Genomic DNA, 24,192 nt, shown 5'->3' with positions numbered 1-24,192 from the left:
CATGACTTTACTCTATTTCTTACTAAAAGATGAGAAAGGTCATCATGCAATGTTGGCGGGTAAGAGTCCTCATTAGCTATCTTGTCCTCTATGTGGTAATGTCAAAAAGTTACGTAGCCTCCTTATTGATTGTCACTGGGGTCCTTTTGAGATTAATGTCCACTTTTCAAAGTTTTTAGCTAAATTGACACATTTAAGGGCACTAGGTATTGGAATGCAATTTTATCCTAGAGTTGCTGAAGAAGTTCCAGAAGGAATTAAAACACTGATACATTTGAGATACCTCAATTTAAGTGATAATCGGCTATTGAAAGAATTACCGGAAGTAATATGTGAATTATATAATTTACAAAGCTTAGATGTCAGTAGATGTGAGGGTCTCCAAAAACTACCTGAAAAGATGGAAAAGTTAATAAACTTGAGGCATTTGATAAACAATGAAACTGAAAGATTAGAGTACATGCCAAAAGGAATGGAGAAGTTAACTTGTCTTCGGACGTTACAAGAATTCGTAGTGAGTGGTAATACGAAAGCATGTAGTCTTGATTGTTTACAACACCTCAACAATCTTCCTTCTCTGGTTATAAAAGGGTTGGGATGTTTGACAGACGCGGGTGAGGCGGAAAGAGCACAACTTAAGAATAACAAAAATCTCCTTTCTTTGGATTTAGGTTTTCAATATGAAAAAGGCCAGGGGGTTGTGGGTAATATAAATGAGAATGATAAGGTAATTCTTGAAGCCTTACAGCCACCTCCAAATTTAAAGAAATTAAATATTGAATACTACGGAGGCAGCGCATTATTCCCCAATATTTGGATGGAGCCATTAACTAATCTGAGAGTGTTACGTATTGTTCTATGCACAAGCATTAAGTATTTGCCTTCTTTAGGGATATTACCATCCCTTGAAGTACTCTATATACATTGGGTAAGCAAAGTGAAAAGTGTGGGTAATGAAATTTTAGGAATTAAGAGTGATGACACATCTGCAATTGCCTTCCCCAAATTGAAATCTCTCACATTTTCAGACATGTGGGAATGGGAAGAGTGGGATTATGAGATTACAAAGAAGGATGAAAAAGATATTACAATCATGCCATGTTTGCGTTCCTTGCACATTTCTTGGTGTAAACAATTGAAAGGAATACCAAACAGTCTTCTTCAGTCAACCACACTAGAGAAATTGCAGCTCGAATACTGCCCTATTTTACAACAGCGTTGTGAAAAGGAAACAGGTGACTATTGGGCCCAAATCTCTCACATCCCTCACATCGAAATTTCTTAAGCCGCAAGTTGAATTCTCCCACCAGCATGTCAAATTATCCAACTCTGTCACTGACGATTCTTCCTAGTGGTAATTTCTTTCCCTTCTTTATTTCCTTTTAATAGATGGTACTTTTTTAAGTAATCAAAGTAATAGATCAAGTTTTTTAATGATTGCATGTTGTGATATTATCTAGAACAAGCAGCAATTTTATTTTATCATTATTGTTTTAATATCTCACTCTTAGTTTTATTGATTTGGGCATACAGAAACTTAAGAAATACCAGAATGAGACCAGCTAGAGAAGAGAGCAGCTTTGGAATAACATTTTCACATTGATAACAGTTGGAGTTCTGGATTGGCTTTCCACCTTCAATATATAAGGTAAAATGCTTGATGTGAATGCTTTTTAGAAGAGCTTTTATTTATTTTTCCAAAAAATTACTTTTTCCTTTTCTGAATGAATCAAAGAAGCCGTCATATTAAAGGGTGAATTAATTGAAGGAATCCTGATGTGGAGAAAACATGCTGAAGAAAGAGGCAACTATGGGTGTATTTTTTCAGTCAATTGGCACAAATCTTATACGCTCTCTATCCGTTTGCATTTTCGCAAAGGTCCTTTTCACTTTTGAAGAATTTAATAGTTTGATGCAATGAGTTGGTGTAACATAAACTCCAAATTTATTTATTAGCTTTTATGCCATTTAATTTGGAGCATTTATGGTCTAGTGTAGTAATAAAATCAAGTATAGTTACATACTTCTATGGTATGGAATGAAATAATCGAACTGATTTATTTAAATTTCCTGTTTCGATATTCTTCCATGTTATGAAGTCTCAAAAATCTTGTCAACTTCCTGATGGACCAAAGTTTAGTATCAGTTTCATCAAATGTGTGCCATTAAACTAAGGCAAGTGGCTTTTATTTTGAGATACAACAATTAATAGTATACTACACCATCACAAAGGTGTTTTTATCTTTGATTATCATATTTTTAAAAGATTCTTTTTTTTTTGTTTTTTTTTTTTCAGCAAAAATTCCTCCTGCTATTGTGGACCATACATCAAATTTCAAGGGAAAAAGAAAATTGTCATGCCTGGATTGATTGTTAAGAAAGGTAACCACAACTGACATATGCATGGATGTATTGTTTTCAACAGCGTTTGTGAAGAAAGAAAACAGGCGATTATTGACCGAGTTTTTACTTTTCACAGTGGAGTTGAACGTTTTTACCTTCTATATTCAGGTACAAAGATCCTTTGGTGCGGAGCTTTTTGGATGATTTTTTATAATAATAAATGCATATGCTCTGTTACATTTTTAGCAGAAATACCATGCCTAATGTAAAGACTTGCTTAGAGAGTCTTTGTCTGACAAAAGAAGTAGTCTTGAACTTTACAGTTTTGCATGCAGTATCAATTGTAAAGCTAAAATCCCAAATAGTTCTATTAGCTGTCTATCCCATTTAACTTGAGCCTTGAGGATATATATTTTCTTTGGCACTGAAATGGTTGAGTTCATTTTGCAGGCAAGTGTTTATTTAATGGAATGGTAAAGAAACAATCGTGGTCAGGAAATACTACTGCTATATACAAGGGACAGGAGGCATTCATAAATTGTTTTAAATGGAATAAAAGAGGAGATCAGGTAATCTTAATGTGAATGTTTTACTATATCTTTCATTTCCATTTTCAGATATTCTCAGAAATCTTGACAACTTTCTTATCAAGAAGCCAAATGTCAAAGTATGTACTATTGCAAAATCAGTGTCATCAAATGTGGCCCCTAAACCAAGGCAAGTGGCTTTTATTTTGAGCATCATATAGTAATTTAACTCATGATCATAGAAGGTGTATATTATATGATGTTTATGATTTTGACAAGCTTTTTTTTTTTCCCTTTTTTTCAGTACAAAGTTTCTTGTGCTATTTCAACTCAGACAACAAATTTCAAGAGAAAAAGCAAACTGTCATGCCTGGATAGTTGCAGTTTAAACATGTGCTCATGTATAAAGTTTCAACCTGCTTGGGTTATTTGGTGAAATGGCTTAACTCTATCTCCATTTTGTAGGAAGTAATTTATCGGGACAGACATAGACGGCTAAGTGTGATCTTCAATTTTGCTCTTTATTAGTTGGATGCTTTGGGCGCTCAAGTTTGAATTGACTAATTAAAATTAGTTAGTGAGACAACGTTTATTTCATGTTTGAGATTGTTACATATGTGTTCCTTTTAGACTAGTTTTTTTTTAGGGTTTTTCTTAATCTTAATGTATTTTAGATTTAGTCATATTGCTAGGTGTTATTTTTTTATTTCAATATAAATTCTCCTCGTACCGTCGAGGTTTCCAAAAAAGGTGTGTATCAGATTTTAGAGGAATGTAAATTGTTGTCTACTTGGCTATGTTTTTTGCTTGAAGATGGGGAACAAAAGAATTTGATCATCCAGAGGAGAAGATGATTTGCTTTTTGAAATTTTAGAGCATGGTGTTGAGTCCTGTTCTAAGCAAGGTGTTCGACCATTTCTATTATTCACAAATTTACTAAAGAAAGGTAAAATATATGGAAAAAGGTAAAATGAGATGAAAACTTCTAAAAACAATTGTAATAACATATAACCAAAATCTATAAGACACACAGAAATGTCCAGATTTAATTTCTTTGGCATTTGTTAGACTATAAAATGTAAATATAATGATAAATTTGAAGTCCTGAAAAGAACCGAATAATACAATTCATTGCATATTTAGGCCAGTGGGGATTTGGCTGGGCTTTGCAGAAATTGGAGTTTGGACCATAATATAAGTAAGGCCTCCATAGAGCCTTCAAAGCCCACATAAATTGAATCCATGAGCCCATACTTTCACAATAATACAAAGTTCAATTAATATGCATGGACTGTCATAGAATTTATTCAAAATTCGCATGTGGATATTTTCCTATATTTGAACAGTATTCAGATTGTTTAGAGAAGAAAGAGTTGGACTCCATAAGACCATAAGGCAAAATTTGAGACACAAACAAAAAACAAGGGGTGAAAATAATAGTAAAAACTTTTGGGGTTGTTGGATAATTTGTAACACTCTTTAAATTAGTATAAATTCAGTCATTTGTATTAGATGTCAGAATACTCCATGTCGTTACCTATTTAGTTGTAGTGACACTATAAGTTGTTCGTAAAGCTTTTAGTATGTTGTCATTGATTGCAGTTTGATCATTGAAGAAAAGATGGGTGCTGTACAACTATTTGCAGGAGTTAGAAAATTTTGGAATGGATGGGAAATACGACTCTGGTTGTGCGTAGTCTTCTTTTGCAAAATTCACTGTATGGTATGCCCTGTATAATTAGGATGTTGTCATATTGATGAATGTTATGGCAAGTTGACACATGTTTGTCCCCCTTGTTAGGTACTTTATGAAGCAAAGAGACTCAACAGAGTTCTTCAAAGGTTGGAACTTTTCCAGGCATGGCTCCAAGAGCAATGTGGTATGTCACCTTTGTAATTCTATTGAGAGTGAAAGTCTAAGTCAACCCTCGGAAGCACATGAATGGAGAAATCTGTTCTGTGGGTTTGGACCAAAATTCGGCCACACCTGTAATATGTTCTGGAGATTTCTGCAACATAACCCACAAAATGAGTTCAACAAACCATTGACCAGCTCCATTGTTCCAGATCTAGATTACGAGGAAATTCAGTCTTACCTTTGTTTCCCGTTTCTGTGGCAACATAAAGGACAATTAAATCAACCCATCTTCTTCAAATTAAAGTTCACTCACCAAGACTGACTCAGCATGAGCTTCACCATTACATCTAGAAGCCCTTAATTTCTGGAGGCTATGGAAAATGCACTACCAATTTTATAACGTCTTGTAGCTAAACAGATTAGTCTGCAAGAGCAGCCACAACCCTCGGTTTCTTTTGACAAACAGCTTATGTTATGGAATCTCGAGCTTCTGTTTCACAGTTGCAACGATGTCAGGATGCAACTCACAATATTCTTCACCAATTCGAACCGCTCTGAACCTTGAAGAAGGTCCTGTGTAACACTATTCAAGCGAAATCAATTCTTATTACCAATTATGCCTTCAAAATCCTTGGATACATGCCTTAATTTTACGTAAATTTTGACTAAACTTCGTTTAAGTAATCCAAATGTTGTGAAAATCCGATCCATAATTCTTAAATATAAAATGCTGCTTAACTAGCTTGACTGTTACTCTTCATATCATCATCTCTGGAAGGCTGCATGCATAATATTATAATCGATAATTATCATAAGCAGAGTGTAAAATGATCCCAGCTTTTGTTTCTCACCGCTGCTTTAGATGCTACTCAAAACAAGGATTCCAAATTTGGGATATGCTCTCCAACATTGTTGAGCCTCGATTAGTCCAACCTTCTTCCATCCGCCTTAACTGGACGCATTTGCGCCCAGCAACTCAACGACATGATCCACATCATCACCCCTCCACTGCAAACACAGGATCCCACAACACTTCTAACTTGATTTCCAAAAACATAGACAAATAAACCGAAAACAAATGAAAGATCATTATACCCACGCTTTCACAGAACTCCAGATCCCGCACAAAGAAACTCAACTCCATTTCTTCCCTTCAGTTCCTCTCCAAACCCAACAAAGTTCCGTTTTCTTATCTCTTTTGACAAACCTCACCCCCGAAACAGTTTCTTCTCTACTGCATAGAGCAGGAGCTGTGCTTTTTAGAGGGTTTGATTTAAGACAGCCAAGGACTTCAACGACTGTGTTGAGGCTTTGGGTACGAGGAGTTGCCATACATGGGTGTGCTGCTCCTCGGACCAACGTTGGTTGGGTTTTTACCGCAATGAGTCTCCGCTCATCAAAAGATTCCGTTTCACCATGAAATGGCTCAGGTTAGTCAGGGACCAGCTAAGCGATGGGGACTCATGCTCCCCCTGACACTGGAAAATTATTAATCCAATTCATTTTTATTGTAACAATGCATTCTTTTTTTGTCACTCACATATTTTAAGCTTTGATTCTCTTTTCTTCTTATGATTGAATATAAATACATCAATAAAAACAATCAATAAGTTTATAATTTTAAAATTATTTTTTTTCCTTAATAAATAAATTCTTCGTCTATCAAAATAAAGTTTAATTGGAGCCTCAAGTTTTATTTTATGATCAATTTTTCTACTTTTAAACTAATTTTTTTTTATATTTCAAAATTTTCTTTTATTTGTCTACTAATCAAAATTGCTCCTGTCATTGGGTTGGTTAGTGTGTTTGTTATTTAAAAAAAGAATTTTGAGGTTTTTTAGTAGTTGAATGTTGAGCTTGTAAGGTTTTACATGGACTTCAGAGTGCGTTTACAATTTGAGGATTTTGATGTTATTAAACGTGTCTAAAAGGTAAAAGCAATGCTTTTATAATTGGACCGGCTTTGATCTAGTCAGGGTGATCCCCAGGTACGCGGTCTGACCCGGATAATGTTGTTGGCATTAGTATGACGTAATAAATTTTAAAACTCTAATAATTAATAAATTTCATGGTGATGTCACCAATTTTCTGACTCGACGGTTGAACGACAATTGGTATGTTTGCTGATTGATTCCCGGTCAATCCTCTCCAATGGCTAAAACCGTTTTAGCCATTCACTAGATAGATTAGTGATCAGTCCATCGGACCGGTCGGTCCGATTCGGGTTTAAAAACATGAAAAAGTGCTTTGTGGTTACTTAATGTTGACTTAAAAAATAAAAACAACTTTAGATTTTGTTTTTACTCTTAAAAGAGCATTTAATCTTTGAATTCATTTGTAGAAATCATTATTTGTAAGAGTATTTTAAGTTTTCAGTCTCAGTTTTGGACTCATGGACTATTCACATATTCAACACTTCCTGAGTTTCCATCCAAGTTGCTCTTCTTCTGTGAAAGTAGAGCCCGTAGCGGAGGAGAAACTCCTTTAGTCTGAGCCACATTGTCTATGAAAGGATGAACAGAGGTACCTGAGTTTGTTGAACATTTAGAGCAACAGGATTGGTTTATACATTGGTGCTAGAAGAGGAGGAGGATCTTCATCACCAATCGACCGCAGTTGGAAATCTACATTCTCGATGATGACAAGAACCTGGCTGAAGAAAGTTTTGTGTTAGATCATACTAACTAAAACAGATGCGGTGCTTGCTGATTTATCAAGACTCATACAAACATGTTTATCTTTCAACAGGGCTGCTAAGTTGGGACAAATTGGACTGGATGCGAATGGTGGAGTTAAAACAATCATAGGTCCAATTCCAGTATCAAGTATGCAATAAGGCATCGCAAAATCTGGGTAACAGCAGGTACTGTTATATGGGTGGAAAGGCAAGCAAAACGATCCTGTTAGGTGACTTTCGGGGATGGCAAACCATTGGCAGCTGATATAATCTATGATGTCTAGAATCATGGAAGAGGAAGGTGTTGCCATTCCTTGGCAGAAGGGGATGTATTGCTGTGACGACAACTTGCTGGTGCTTCATGCCAGAAGATCATTCATCTCCTCGCGCATTTTAGCTTCACTTTGCAAGTAGTGAAACTTGATTATAAACACATAAAAAAATTTCTTTTATTAACATACTAATCTATGTGGTAGAGATGATAAACGTTTGTAGTAAGAAGTTGTTATCTAAGGGCAATATGCCTCAATCTATCTCATTTAGGAAATGAGAGGAATTGAAAAATGCACTTCCATACTTTAAATTTGAAGCAAGGTCATGTGTAACACCAATGATCCGAAAAACGGACTGGACTATGACCCATTCAAGGGTCCGGTTTGACCTTTTGGATCGGTTGGTTGGACTGTATTCTGTAAAAAAAAATTTAGTCCCTAAAGGTTTGAAATTCATCAAAAAACACCCCTATAATACTCCCTTAAGGTTGAAATCTGTCCAAAACACCCCTATAATACTCCCTTAAGGTTTGAAATCTGTCCAAAACACCCTGTCACGCAAAGAGACTAGTGTGGTGGTGGCAGCGACGATCGATGGCCAATCGAAGCTTGGAATCATGGAGCTTTTGATGTTATAGGTGCCGGCGACTTGATGGTGGTGCTAGGGAGTTCCATCGGCGCCGGAACTCACCGGATCAAGAAAGAGTCCGACGGTTGCATGAACTTAGGTGACAGCGCAGAGAGCGAGAAGGCTACAACGCGCCACTAAAATGTTTGGGTTTGTCGTGGAGATGTCGTTCGTCAAGCTAAGGTGTTTTCTCCCTCGAACGATGCCAGAATCCGGCGGGATTAAGTTACGATTGAACCGCGATTCGACACTATTCCGGTGGTCTAACCGCGGGCTCAACCGATTGATTGAAGAAAAACAGTTTTCAAATGAATCGAACCAGTATGCCGCCGGCTATCGGTCGAAATGGTCCGATCGGACGGTCCGATTTTAGAAAATTGTGTAGCACTTTAAGGTATTATTGCTATCAAGAGAAAGAGACAAGAAACTTTTGATTTTCAGTCGGACTGAATACAAGTCATTGCATATTTGGGCCAGTGGGGATTGGGCTAGGCTTTGCAAAAATTAGAGTTTTGGACCATGAATCTTAGGGACAATGTGGTGGTGGTGGAAGTGAGAGTAAGTGGAGGCGTTATTATAAATGTTGATGAGAGACTTGAGTTGTTTATTGAAAAAAGCGAGGGAAAAGAAGAAAATAGAATTTAGCGAGAAGTTGTTTGGAAACATCGGAAGAAGACTATAGATCAATCAGTGTTATCAAATGGATGCATGCTTGCCAAAGAATTGCAATTGCTAGAAATATGATCCAGAAAGTTGAGTCGTGTAGATAAATGAACGGCGATAAGTGAAGGGTGCACCGTTGAGCTATGCTATAAGTCGTTGTGGATGGAAAGAGCATGCCAACAGCTTTGAACGGTCCAGAACTCCTCAATCATGTTTCTCTTCTGATGATCAATCTTGCTTAAGTGAACGCTACACTGAAGAGGAGCGATGCATTTCAATAATACCAAATTCCATGGATTTATCCATAAATCACAAAATGTCTCTGGCAATCTCTATCCAGAAATTTGACTCAAATTGAGATACCTTAATACCTCTTGGGATCGTTTTTATTGAATGAACAGAATAGACTTCACTACAATGCAAATCTAATGTCCTCAAACATCTAAAATGATTGAGGGAATTTCAATCATCAAATGTTCTTTACATTCAATCACAAGACTGCGACGGGAAATGAGTCCTCTTTTTCATATATTATCACAATGTGATGTTCTTAATTGAAAGGGCAAATCTAATAGCTTGACAACAAAGATGGAAGAAGATCTTTTCTATAAAACAACCACGTCAAGACTCTTTCCCACTAGTATTGTTTTATAACATAGGGGATTTCCTAAAATCTTGATTGCATGAGGAAAACCCTTGCACTTGCCAACGATTTTCTGACCAATATATTCAAATTTTTTTAACTCACCATTTCTCTTTCTTGTAGTGCAATCAATGAACAAAGACCAACATTAATTCCTGGTCAGACAATTTGCCCAGTGTGATCAAGTTGGTAGTTCCCTCATTTTTGCAGTATTCTTTATGTGTTGTCAATAAAATTCTACTCCCTTGACAACTACCCTTCAGCGAATTTTTAATCGTTCCCAATTTCAGCATTCAATCCAAACATCATCTAATAAAAGAAGAGTTTTTTTTTTGCCCTTAATAGATTGACATATTTGCTGCAACGTGATTTCTAGTTCAACTAGTGTGGTGCAACTTGATTTAGAGTTTTTAGAATTTCTTTGGCAATACTAATCTCATTAAAAGAATTAGACATGAGCCCATTTGCTTGTTGAAATGAACTTTTACTTATCATCATTAAAAGCTGGTTGAGCAAGACATGTCTTACCAATTCCTCCCATCCCTACAACGAAAATTGTGGAGGGGTTTGCTTCATTACTATTCTCACTCAACAAGAAGTTCACTAACGTACTCATATACTTGATCTCTCTATGAACCTCCGATAAATCAAATAGAGAGTTGCATTGGTCGTTCTAGATTTTCAATGTCATTCATCAAGCTAAATTTATGCCTCCATGTTCACAAATCAATATCATCTAGTTTTGTTTCAGTTTTATAATCTTAAGAGCAATGTAATGGCCATGGAAAATGACTACAACAAAAGGGATTGTATGAGATGAGGGAATGTACCTTTCCCCACGCAAGCCTTAATTTGTAATTTGGCAGATAGATTATGCCTGGTTTGGATAAGACTTCTAGCACATATGATGGCGTGGTGGTGGTGATAAAAAGTACCTTTTTTTTTTTTTTTTTTTTTTTTGGTATCATACGCGAAGGTATGAGACTATAAGATAATCCGATCGGGGCTCAGGTAAGTTCCCCTAAACACAAGGGGAGACTACTCCCGATTGAGGCTTGGGTAGTTCCCCTGGCCACAAGGGTTCCAATGCAGTTTGAACTCTGACATTGCAGGCAAAGTTTGCCTTACTTGGAGCTTAGTTACCAAATGGACATACCTGCTATTGTTAGGAAACTTTTGATTTTCCATGGAGAAGATTTCAGTTTGAATGAATACAAGTCATTGCATATTTGGGCAGTGGGGATTGAGTGGGCTTTTCAAATGATTGGAGTCTTGGACGTAAATATTACTAGCCCAACGGTACACCATGCTTCCCAAATGACTATAGTCCCTTGGTTTGGGTTTTGGGGGTGGGAAGGCGAGAAAGAAATCCTTAAGAAGGGGGGGGAGGGGGGGGGGGGGGGAGGGGGGGGGGGGGGGAGGGGGAGAGGGGATATTCCGATTGAGCATCGACGGCCTGCTTTGTGATCTGGGCTAAGCCCGCTGTGTGGTACGGGTTGTGACATATAGTGAAGAGGGAGATGAATGAGAAGTGGTAAGAGCTTGCAAATATGTGTTAGTTAGTGATTTATTTAGATTATTTGTGGGAAAATAGTTTAATTGGGAAATTTAAGTTATTATTTCATAAATACCTTTTATGGGATCACATTGTGATTTGAATATTTTAAGGCCAAGAAATGATATTCGAATGAAGCACAATGTTGGCGCCCGAATTGGTGACGGCTAGGAACAAACAGACACAGAATCAAAGTTGAAACGAAGAAAGTTATAATGCTTAAGAAGAGATTTGAATCCTAGAATTTCTTCAAGGATGAACATGCTTCAGTTATGATTAAACTTAGCATAGAAGTCGGAATTGGGTAATCTTAGAAGTTAGAAAGCTTATTCAGAGAGTTACAATTTTTGTGTTAATGACTTTGTCAAATTCTGAATAATCAGACTCATTGGATGGGGAAGAAACGATCGCCACAGCGAATATATTATGTCGTGCAGCGATGGAGAGGGCTTATGGGCTATGTAAGGCGCCGGTTGAGATTTCACTTGTTTTAACTGCATTAATTTTTTTTCTTCAACCACACAAGCCCTAGCACTATAACAAAAAGGTCTTATTAGTTTAAAGGAGATGGAAGGAGAGAGAGAAGAGAAACTAGAGAAAGAAGATGAGCCGCAATGGGAAGATTAAAGCATCCATTCTTGGAGTTTTGGATCATCAATTAGAGAAGTTTCTTTTACTCTTTCTTTATCTCATGTTTATTATTTTTACAAGGGTGTTTTTTCATTCCAACTATGAACTAAATAAAGTTTTAGAGATAGATGTAGCCAATTAGAATATCTATGATGGATTTTTGTAATATTGTGTAAGCGTATCTTTTCTAAGTTTTATTTGATTTTAATGCTCAATTCTTTAGGCCTGAGATGTGATTGATTTAATGGATAAGGTTGAGATTGAGAGATGAAAATCTAGTTAGTCTAATGTAATAAAACCATAGATTGAGCGGAGGACGCTAGAAAAGGTTATCGCGATTGTGAGGATTTAGTAAATTCCATAGAGCGTAATGATTTCTTAAGACTTAAATCCATTTAAAGTATTTTGGGTATTAATAAAGGCTTAATAGTAATGTTCAGAGAAAAAGTTGTTGAAATTCTAGGGAGTTTGACTTGGAGAAAAAGCTTAACATTGTTAGCATTAAGTCAATATATAAGAGTAAATTGGTGTGAAATCTATGTCCTAGGTTTAGTCCTATTGTTTTTACAACAAATTTTTTATTTGATTTGTGATTTGTTTTCGTTAGTGTTTTAGTTTTAGAATGTTAGTTTTAATTATTTAATCTTATGAAATTTTGGTTAATCAAATAGTAGTAGGATAGTTTATTTTGGTACTTGGTAACTAGTAATTCTTTAGGGTTCAACATCCGTTTACTCAAATTATATTACTTGCACGATTCCCTACACTTGCGGAACCCTTGTCAAGAAGAAAGGAGAAAGAGTTCGTTAAGCGTTTAGGGAGTCGGTTGGGAACTTCAACATTTTGTTTGGGTAATTTTATCTTTGAGCGAGTCAATTTAAATTTCTTTTTCCTGGTAAAGAAATAATATATTATATAACAATATAAAATTTTTTTTTATTTTTTATTTTTTTTTTAGTATTTTTTTTATATGTAAAATTAGTCTCAAAAATGTTTTCAACTGTTATCAACACAAGTTTTGATGCCTAATTCTGACGATTCTGCCAACCTGATTTCATTTTCATTTTTTTTTATCTTTTAAAATCTATTATTTACTTTTTACATTAATTTAAATTTTAAATGTAACCACCTCATAAATTACTTCCATATACCATTCACATAATTAAATCCAACACCAAGAGCTATTAGTTATAAGGAGAGATTGCATTTTATGTACTCTATTGTATTTTTGCAGTTTAAAACAACAGTTTAATTTTTCGATAATGGTGTGGCTTCAACTTGTAAATCTGCCATTTGGTAGAAGAAGGAAGTTACAGATATCTCTGGCATGTAACAGTAGCCATGCAGATTGCAAAGGACTGATCTGATTTTTCTCATGACTTAACCTCGGGTGATTTGAGCAGTGAAATGTGTCATTTATAATAAAGTTCATCAATTCTGTTTCTTCAGTAATTGGGCTGTTTATGGTAAGAAAATCATATCCAAGAATCTCTTGTTACTTAAGCAAATTAATCATCCCTTGTTCATCATATTTGGACAATGCTGAAATAGAATGAGGTATATGTTAGCATCACTTTCTTTGTTTCATATCATCTCTCAGTTAATCATCCCTATGTTTGCTAGGAAATGCAAACTCAATAGTTTTTTCATTTTATAATATGCTTAATTTTGTTAAGGATAGATTTTCTAATAGTTTTTCAAAGAGATTGTATCATTTTATTCTTTTGATTTTTAGTAAAAAATCTCTATTATACCATTATTATGGACGTAGTCCAAATGGGTGAACACATAAATTGCTCTGTCTCGTCTACTTTTATTATTTTTCTTCTTATTTTCTCTGTATATATATTGTTGATTGTTCATCAAACCACTTGATCTAGGGGCTGATTATTTGATTTCTTTTTAGTCTAATGATCATAATAACTAAATTCCAATTGTATAGGATTAGGTACAGTTAGATCCATGCAATACTGCACGATCTACCTTCACTTATGACTGACTTGTGGTAAGACTTATGAAAACACCAATTATTTGATGCCACGTAGTGTTTCTATCAGTTTCAATCAGTTTACGTGTAGGTGATGGTAGTTGAATTGGTCCACTTGCCATCACTGTATGATAAAATCACAGTTCACAAGCTTCCGAATTGGAGGAAGAAAATATGAAGTTGCGTCTATGTCACGAGTCAAGTCGTTTATTAATGAATTTGATGTTTTTGTTTTTAGAAATGAAATTCTAAAGTCAAAATTGGAAATTTTATTGCGTCTATAGCACGAGTCAAGTCAATTTGTTGTATTGAATTTGGTGGCTACTTCCATGAAACTTAGAAAAGAAAGTATAAGCTTTTTTTGGAACACCTTCTGCCAGTCAAAAACAAATCCCCTCCTGTTTTACCCTGTTTCCTTGGCTATTTAGTTGGTTTTTTCTATAAAACTGCGTCTACATAAAATAGTTTTATACCTAATTAAACTATTGTGAATGGTTCTATGAGAGTTTAATAGACACAAACTAAAACCTAAGAGCCTAATAGTATACCTGATCTTTTTTAGATAAATAATTAAGAACAAAATTATATATTAGAAAGCAACAAATATTATTCTTAAGGTTAAATTTTAAATTTTAATAGTATAAAAAGTTAAAGCAAAATTTCAAAAGTCGAGGGCCCATTAACAGCTGCCTTTCTCAATTAATACTAAAGCTAAAACTTGTATAAAATTTTCTCAAGTGGAGGGTCCATTATGCTCCTCCAATTATTGCTCTCACCGAAAATTTACCAAGGAGGTTCTATCATTCTACTCTCTTTATTTATAATAAAAAATCTTTGTTATACTATTACCATAGATGTAACCCATATAGGTCAATGACATAAACAGTTATGTCGCATTTACTTTTATCCGTTTTCTTTATTTTCTCTACCTATATATATATAATGTTCATTATTTATCTCAGGATTTGTACTCCAATGCATCATCACCGTTCAATTATTTTTTGAAAATCTAACACATACAGATATTTTTCTACTCAGGACTACCACCATGTGTATAAATTAATTTATCGATTGTTTTTAGTGTAACTTGTAAATTGTAATTTGGTTTCACATCATAAGGAAGAGCTACCAATCAATTTCACTTTCACAAAATTCACGAAATTGCGTATAAATTACAAGAAATTATGAAATTTTTCATCCCAAATTATATATTCTTTTTTATGATTTTGAAAAATAGATATAGAGTGAAGTGATTTAATATTATGTCAACTTCACTTAAGATAAGACTAGATGAAAAATCAAAGATTTTATTTAAAACGTGTAATATTATCATTAAACACATAAATTAAATAAATAACATGTATAATCAGTATATACTCTTAGCAAAACCTTTTAAACTTCAACAATAATATATATAACAAAGTTTACATACGAGAAATGAAAGATTTACAAAGAAAGGTGCACCGTAAAAAATTAAAAGCAAAATTAAAAAAGTCCAGCGCCCATTGAGCTCTGGCTTTGTCCATTAGTATTATTCTTAGTATTTAAGTAAAAACTTTCTATGATAAGATATCCAATGTCAATCAAATTTTAATTTTTTTTTTTTTAATACGTTTACAAAATAATAAACAGAACATCTTCAAATTTACACGTACGAAAACACAATTGATCAATTATATAATTAAAAAAATTATAAATTACTTTTTCATACTTAAAAATAAATTAATTAAATTGGTCAAATAGGTAAATACTAGTCTTAAAGACATTATTTTGCATTTATTTAAGGATAGGTGTTTTGAAATTCAATCGAAATACATAGGTATAGAAATACTTTTATCAATTTTCTTTTATTTTTTTTGTTTATACATTGTTGATTGTTTATCAATCCACTTGATCTAGGGTTGATTATTTGATTTCTTTTTAGACCCAGTATCATACATTTAGGTAATTAAGCAATTCAAAAGAAAATTAAATAATGATCAATATTACATAAATGATCAATATTACAAATATATTTTTTTTTATCAATAATTTTAACAAGGATTCTATCATTTATAATATGTAATTTTTAATGAAAATCAATTATTTAGTACGAAAGTTCAAAGATGAAATTACTTTTATGCAAGTCAATTATTGATGCCCAAGTGGCAAATCATGAAACACGTTTTGGCAAATCATGTATTTCCACTTTATATGAAACGCCTTTGGATCCAGCACTAAGCTGAACTCAAGTGCTTTCTTTGTCTTTTCTTTTCAATCTTTTAGACTTTTACTTTGATCGATTTTCACGTGGTGGGTCTCCGCTGTAACCAAATTATTCACAGTAAAGTTAAAATCAATCAATCATACACTATAAAATTTGACAGGATTGCATACGGATAATTTTCACAGAACAACCAAACTTCATATCCCAATTTCTTCTCTTTGATTTGTTACTATTTCCAATGGCTGATGCAATTGTTTCAATTGTCTTGGAGCAGCTGACTTCTTTTGCTGTTCAAGAAATAAAAGGTGGGGTGAGTCTTGTGACGGGTGCTGGCAAAGCGGTTGAGAGCCTACCCAGCACTCTAGGAACCGTCCAGGCCGTGCTCAGGGATGCTGAAGAAAAGCAAGTGAAGGACAAGGCTGTGAAACTTTGGTTAGATAAGCTCAAAGATGCAGCCTATGACATGGAAGACGTGTTGGATGAGTGGAGGACTTCAATTCTGAAATTGAAAGCTGCAAAGGCAGTTGAAAATGCTTCTATTCCTAAGAGGGTACGTTCATTCTTCACTCCTCTTGCTTTAGTTTCAGTCAACTCGATTTTCGTCGTAGAATTAGTCTTGAGATTAAGGATATAAACGAAAGACTAGATGCTATTGCCAAAGAGAAAGATAGGTATAGTTTTACTATTAGAAGTACTGAACAACCTATTAGAAGTACTGAACAACCTCAACGTGACCCAACTACCTCCTTTGTTGATGTTTCTGAGATTTATGGTAGAAATGAGGAGAACGCTACTTTAGTAAGCAAATTGTTGGGTGAGAGTACTAGTCGTGAGGGTAGAAGCCTCCATATCATCTCAATTGTGGGCATGGGAGGTATGGGTAAAGCAACTCTAGCTCAACTTGCTTATAACAATAATGAGGTGGTAAACAAATTTGAAAAAAGAATGTGGGTCTGTGTATCAGACCCTTTTGACGAGTTCAAGGTAGCCAAGGAGATCATTGAGGCTCTAACGCGTCGTCCCTTTAATTTAGGTGCATTACAATCTGTCTTAGAGTCTATTAGTGAATCAATTGAGGGAAAAAAATTTCTTCTTGTCCTAGATGATGTATGGACAGAAGATTATGATAAATGGGTACCATTGTACAATTGTTTAAAGAATGGTCATTATGAAAGTAAAATTTTAATTACCACACGCAATAAGACAGTTGCACAAGTGATGAAATCAATTGACATCATCACTATTAATGAATTGCACGAAGAGTCATGTTGGTCATTGTTTAAAAGTTTAGCGTTCTCTAAGAAATCCCCTGATGAATGTGAAGAATTAGAAGGAATTGGTAGGAAAATTGTAGGCAAATGCAAGGGTTTACCTCTTGCTGCAAAGATTATGGGGAGTCTCTTGCGTTTTAAAAAAGGTAAAGAAGAGTGGGAAAGTGTCTTACATAGTGAAATGTGGAAACTAGAAAAGTTTGAAGAAGATTTATTTTCCACTCTATTTCTTAGTTATAATGATTTACCATCTATGGTGAAAAGATGTTTTTCATATTGTGCCATCTTTAAAAAAGATTATGATATAAATAAAGATGAATTAATAAAATTATGGATGGCTCAAGGTTATCTTGATTTGGAACAAAATAAGGAGATGGAATTAATTGGTGAAGAGTATTTTGATATTCTAGTTGCACGATCTCTCTTTCAAGATCTGAAAAAGAATTATGATGATAATAGTATTATAGGATGTAAGATGCATGATATAGTACATGACTTTACTCTATTTCTTACTAAGAATGAGAAAGGTCATCATGCAATGTTGGCGGGTGAAGAGGTCTCATTAGCTAATCTTGTCTCTATCTGTAATGTCAAAAACGTTACGTAGCCTCCTTATTGATTGTCACTGGGGTTCTTTTGAAATTAATGTCCACTTTTCAAAGTTTTTAGCTAAATTGACACATTTAAGGGCACTAGGTATTGGAATGCAATTTAATCCTAGAGTTGCTGAAGTTCTAAAAGGAATTAAAAAACTGATACATTTGAGATACCTCAATTTAAGTGATAATCTGCTATTGACAGAATTACCGGAAGTAGTATGTGAATTATATAATTTACAAACCTTAGATATCAGTGAATGTCACTATCTCAAGAAACTACCTCAAAAGATGGAAAAGTTAATAAACTTGAGACATTTGATAAACAATAGAATTGAAAGATTAGAGTGCATGCCAAAAGGAATGGAGAAATTAACTTGTCTTCGGACGTTACAAGAATTCGCAGTGAGTGATAATACGAAAGCATGTAGTCTTGATTGTTTACAACACCTCAACAATCTTCATTATCTGGGTATAAAAGGGTTGGGATATTTGAGAGACGTGGGTGAGGGGCTTAAGAATAACCAAAATCTCCTTTCTTTGGATTTATATTTTGAGCATAAAACAGAGTACTTGGTTCTGCCTAGAATAAACGAGAATGATAAGGTAATTCTTGAAGCCTTACAGCCACCTCCAAATTTAAAGAAATTAAATATTCAAAACTACGCAGGCAGCACATTATTCCCCAATTGGATGGTGTCATTAACTAATCTGAGGGTGTTAAGTATTGATGGATGCGTAAGCATTGAGCATTTGCCTTCTTTAGGGAAATTATCATCCCTTGAAGTACTCAAAATAAGGCACATCACAAAAGTGAAAAGTGTGGGTAATGAAATTTTAGGAATTAAGAGTGATGACACATCTGCAATTGCCTTCCCCAAATTGAAATCTCTCACATTTTCAGGCATGTGGGAATGGGAAGAGTGGGATTATGAGATTACAAAGAATGATGAAAAAGATATTACAATTATGCCATGTCTGCGTTTCTTGCACATGATTTGCTGTCCTCAATTGAAAGGAATACCAAACAGTCTTCTTCAGTCAAGCACACTAGAGAAATTGGAGCTTTATGAATGCCCTATTTTACAACAGCGTTGTGAAAAGGAAAGAGGTGACTATTGGGCCCAAATCTCTCGCATCCGTCACATCGAAATTTCTTAATCCGCAAGTTGAATTCTCCCACCAGCATGTCAAATTATCCAACTCTGTCACTGACGATTCTTCCTAGTGGTAATTTCTTTCCCTTCTCTATTTCCTTTTAATAGATGGTACTTTTTTAAGTAATCAAAGTAATAGATCAATTTTTTAATTGATTGCATGTTGTGATATTATCTAGAACAAGCAGCAATTTTATTTTATCATTATTGTTTTTTAATATCTCACTCTTAGTTTTATTGATTTGTGGCATACAGAAACTTAAGATGAATACCAGAATGAGATCAGCCAGAGAAGAGAGGAAGCTTTCAGAATAACATTTTCACATTGATAACAGTTGGGAGTTCTGGATTGGTTTTCCACCTTCAATATAAAGGTAAAATGGTTTGGATGTGAATGCTTTTTAGAAGATGCTTTTATTTATTTATTTCTAAAAAATTTACTTTTTCCTTTTTCTTGAATGAATCAAAGAAAGCGTCATATTTAAAGGGTGAATCAATTGATGGAAAATCCTGATGTGGATAAAACATGCTGAAGAAAAAAGAGGCAACTACTGGCTTGTATTTTTCAGTCAATTGGCACAAACCGTACACGCTCTCTGTCAGGTTTGCATTTTCTCAAAGGACGTTTTCACTTTTGAAGAATTTAATAGTTTGAGGTGTAAACATAAAATCCCAAATTTATTTTATTAGCTTTTATGCGATTTAATTTTTAGCATTTATGGTCTAGAGTAAGTAATAAAATCAAGTATATTTACATACTTCTACGTTATAACATTGAAATAATCAAACTGATTTCGTAGTGAGCACAGTTATTTATTTAATTTCCTGTTTCAGATTTTCTTCCCATGTTATGAAGTCTCAAAAATCTTGTCAACTTCCTTGATGGACCAAAACGTTTAGTATCAGTTTCATCAAATGTGTGTCATTAAACTAAGGCAAGTGGTTTTTATTTTTGAGTATCACGTTTAATAGTATACTCACATCCATCACAGAAGGTGTTTTTATCTTTGATTATCATATTTTTAACAAGATTCTTTTTATTTTATTTTTTCAGCAAAAAATCCCTTCTGCTACTTGTAGACCATACATCAAATTTCAAGAGAAAAGAAAATTGTCATGCCTGGATGCATTGTTAAGAAAGGTAACCACAACTGAAATATGCATGGATGTATTGTTTTCAACAGCGTTGTGAAAAGGAAACAGGCGATTTTGGGTAGAAAGTGGAGTCTGAATTCTCCTACACTTTTCCTAGTTATCCGTCTAGGGGTAATTTCGTTTCCTTTATATACAATTTTTAATAGTAATCAAATAAATGGATAGATTTTCTTAATAGATTTGCATGTTGTAATGTTAACTCGAATAAGCAGCAGTTTTAATTTCTTTTTAAAATATTGATTAAAGTGAATAATTTTATTGAAGCTTTATCAATTTCAAGTGTATTAAACAAAGTGATTTAATGTTAAAATAAGTATCTTTCATTCATATTTTGTATCATTTCGAGTACGTATTAAGCAAAACGATTTAATGTTAAAAGAGATACAACTGATTTCAAAGGGAAATATCTCTCTCTTAGCTTTATTGGTTTGTGGCATGCAGAATGTGAGCTGCTAGATAACAGAGGAAGGTTCAGAATAACATTTTTTTTACTTTTTTCATAGTTGGAATTTTGAATTAGTTCTTCACCTTCAATATTCAGGTACAAAGATCCTTAGATGTGTGAGCTTTTTGAATGATTTTTTTTTTTTTTATAATGATAAATGCATATGCTCTGTTACCATTTCTCAGCAGAAATACCATGCCTAATGATAAAGACTTGCTTGGAGAGTCTTTGTGTCTGACAAACGAAAGTAGTCTTGAACTTTTACAGTTTGATGCATGCAGTATCAATTGTAAGGCTAAAATCCCAAATATGTTCTATTAGCTGCTAATTCTATCCCATTTATACTTGAGCCTTGAGGATATATATTTTCTTATTGCACTGAAATAATTGAGTTCATCTCTTTGCAGGCAAGTGTTTATTTAATGCGCAGGGTAAAGGAACAAACTCTCTGGTCAAAATACTGCTTGGATTATTCAAGGGACAGGAGGCATTCATAAATTTGTTTAAAATGGAATAAATAGGAAGATCAGGTAACTCCTTAATGTGAATGGTCTTATTACTATATCTTTCATTTCCATTTTCAGATATTCTCAGAAATCTTGACAACTTTCTTATTCAAGAAGCCAAATGTCAAAGTATGTACTATATGCAAAATCAGTGTCATCAAATGTGTGCCCCGAAACCAAGGCAAGTGGCTTTTACTTTTGAGCATCATATTTAGTAATTTAACATCATCAATCATAGAAGGTATGTATATATCATGATGATTATGATTTTTGACAAGCTTTTTTTTTTTTTTTTTTTTTTTTTTTTTTTTCGCTCCCTTGTTTTTCAGTACAAAGCTTCTTTGTGTTGTTTCAACTCCGGACAAGAAATTTCAAGAGAAAAAGCAAACTGTCATGCCTGGGTAGTTGCGGTTTAAACATGTGCTCATAGTATAAAGTTTCAACCTGCTTGGGTTATTTGGGTGAAATGGCTTAACTCTTATCTCCATTTTGGTAGGAAGTAATTTTATCGCGGACAGACATAGACTGGCTAATGTTGATCTTCAATTTTGCTATTTTATTAGTTGGATGCTTTGGGCGCTCAAGTTTGAATTGACTAATTAAAATTAGTTAGCGAGACAACGTTTATTTCATGTTTGAGATTTGTTACATTGTTGTTCCTCTTAAGACTAGTTTTTTTTATAGGTTTTTTCTTATCTTAATGTATTTCATGCATTTGCATTTCATATCATGTATTTAGATTCTTTTGAAGGGTAAGGCTCATTACGTCCCCCCTTGTCTAGGTGTTATCCTTATTTTTTATTTCAATAAAATTCTCCTCGTACCGTCGAGGTTCTCCTAAAAGAGGTTGTGTATTAGATTTGAGAGGAATGTAAATTGTTGTCTACTTGGCTGATGTTTCGTTGCTTGAAGATGGAGAACAAAAGAATTTGATCATCCAGAGGAGAAGATGATTTGCTCTGTTTGAAAATTTTCAGAGCAGTTGGCCGTTTTGAGTCCTGTTCTGAAGCAAAGGTGCTTGATCCATTTTCTCATTACTTCCCAAAATTTTACTGGTAAAGATAGGTAAACATGAGATGGAAACTTCTAAAAAACATTGTAATAAACTATAAACCAAAAATGCTCCTAATTTTAAGGATTTGACTACAGTTTCAAAGATATTAATTTTCTTTGGCATTTGTTACGACTATAAACTTGTAAAATATAAAGATAAATTTGAAGTCCGTGGAAAAGATCCGAAATGAATACAATCCATTGCATATTTAGGCCAGTGGGGATTTGGGTTGGGCTTTGTAGAAGATTGGAGCCTTGGACCATAAATCTTAAGTAAGGCCTCCATGGAAAGCCTTCAAAGCCCACATAAATTGAACCCATGAGCCCATACTTTTACATTAATACAAAGGTCAATTAATATGCATGGACTGTCATAGAATTTTATTCAGAAATTCTGCATGTGGAATTTTTCCTATTATTTGAACAGTATTCAGATTCTGTTTAGAGAAGACAGAGTTGGACTCCATAAGACCATAAGGCATGAACTTTGAGACCAACAAAAATAAACAAGGTAGGTGAAAATGATAGTAAAAACTTTTGGGGTTGTTTGGATAATTTCGTAGTACAGTCTCTTTAAATTAGTTATAAATTCAGTCATTTGATATTAGAGTTTCAGAATACTCCATGTCCGTTACCTGATTTAGTTGCAGTGCTACAGTGCTATAAGTTGTTCGTAAAGCTTTTAGTATGTTTGTCATTTGATTGCAGTTTGATCATTGAAGAAAAGATGAGTGTCGTACAACTATTTGCAGGAGTTAGAAAATTTTGGAATGGATGGGAAATACTGACTGCTGGTTGTGCGTAGTCTTCTTTTGCAAAATTCACTGTATGTGGTATGCCCTGTATAATTAGGATGTTGTCATATTGACTGAATGTTATGGCAAGTTGACACACTGTTTGTCCCCCTTTTGTTAGGTACTTTTATGAAGCAAAGAGCTCAACAAGAGTTCTTCAAGGGTTGGAACTTTTCCAGGCATGGCTACCAAGAGCAATGTGGTATGTCACCTTTGTAATTCTATTGCAGAGTGAAAGTCTAAGTCAACCCTCGGAAGCACAGTGCAATGGAGAAATTCCGTTCTTGTTGGGTTTGGACCAAAATTCGGCCACACCTGTAATATGTTCTGGAGAATTTCTGCAACATAACCCACAAAAATGAGTTCAACAAACACATTGACCAGCTCCATTTGTTCCAGATCTAGATTACGAGTGAAATTCAGTCTTACCTTTGTTTCCCGTTTCTGTGGCAACATGAAGAGCAATTAAATCAACCCCATCTTCTTCAAATTAAAGTTCACTCACCAAGACTGACTCAGCATGAGCTTCACCATTACATCTAGAAGCCCTTAATTTCTGGAGGCTATGGAAAATGCACTACCATATTTATACACGTCTTGTAGCTAAACATGGATTAGTCTGCAAGAGCAGCATTACAACCCTCGGCTTTCTTTTGACAACAAGCTTCATGTTATGGAATCTCGAGCTTCTTGTTCACAGTTGCAACGATGTCAGGATGCAACTCAACAATATTCTTCACCAATTCGAACCGCCTGAACCTTGAAGAAGGTCATGTGTAACACTATTCAAGCGAAATCAATTCTTTATTACCAATTAATTGCCTTCAAAATCCTTGGATACATGCCTTAATTTTACGTAAATTTTGACATAAACTTTGAGCTTAATGTAATCCAAATGTTGTTGAAAATCCGATCCATAATTCTTAAATATAAAAATGCTGCTTAACTAGCTTGACTGTTTCTCTTCATATCATCATCTCTGGGAAGGCTGCATGCATAATATTATTAAATCGATAATTATCATGAAGCAGAGTGTAAAATGTAATTCCCAGCTTTTGTTTCTCACCGCCTGCTTTATGATGCTACTCAAAAACAAGGATTTCCAAATTTGGGATATGCTCTCGAACATTGTTGAGCCTCGATTAGTCCAACCCTTTTCATTCCCATCCGCCTTAACTGGACGCATTTGCCGCCCAGGTCACACTCAACGACATGATCCACACTAT

General features: G+C 34.4%; 2 protein-coding genes across 2 annotated transcripts; both read left to right on the top strand.

The window, feature by feature from the left end:
- The first annotated feature begins 16,227 nt into the window (after positions 1 to 16,227).
- Positions 16,228 to 21,300, top strand: LOC116113716 (putative disease resistance protein RGA3). The gene is made up of 5 exons (XM_031399876.1): positions 16,228 to 16,463; positions 16,571 to 19,086; positions 19,269 to 19,387; positions 19,483 to 19,616; positions 21,021 to 21,300. Exons 1-2 carry the CDS (start codon positions 16,228 to 16,230, stop codon positions 17,865 to 17,867), a joined length of 1,533 nt encoding a protein of 510 aa, XP_031255736.1. The 3' UTR covers positions 17,868 to 19,086; positions 19,269 to 19,387; positions 19,483 to 19,616; positions 21,021 to 21,300.
- LOC116113715 (putative disease resistance protein At3g14460) lies at positions 18,220 to 19,017 on the top strand. The gene has a single exon (XM_031399875.1). The coding sequence runs from the start codon at positions 18,220 to 18,222 to the stop codon at positions 19,015 to 19,017; it is 798 nt and encodes a 265-aa protein (XP_031255735.1).
- Positions 21,301 to 24,192: the final 2,892 nt, after the last annotated feature.

Source organism: Pistacia vera, unplaced genomic scaffold (genome assembly GCF_008641045.1).
Source record: "Pistacia vera cultivar Batoury unplaced genomic scaffold, PisVer_v2 Contig69, whole genome shotgun sequence".
In the NCBI taxonomy this organism is placed as follows: Eukaryota; Viridiplantae; Streptophyta; class Magnoliopsida; order Sapindales; family Anacardiaceae; genus Pistacia; species Pistacia vera.
The sequence above is the reverse complement of the archived record's forward strand: the minus strand, read 5'-3'. Positions and strand labels throughout refer to the sequence as shown.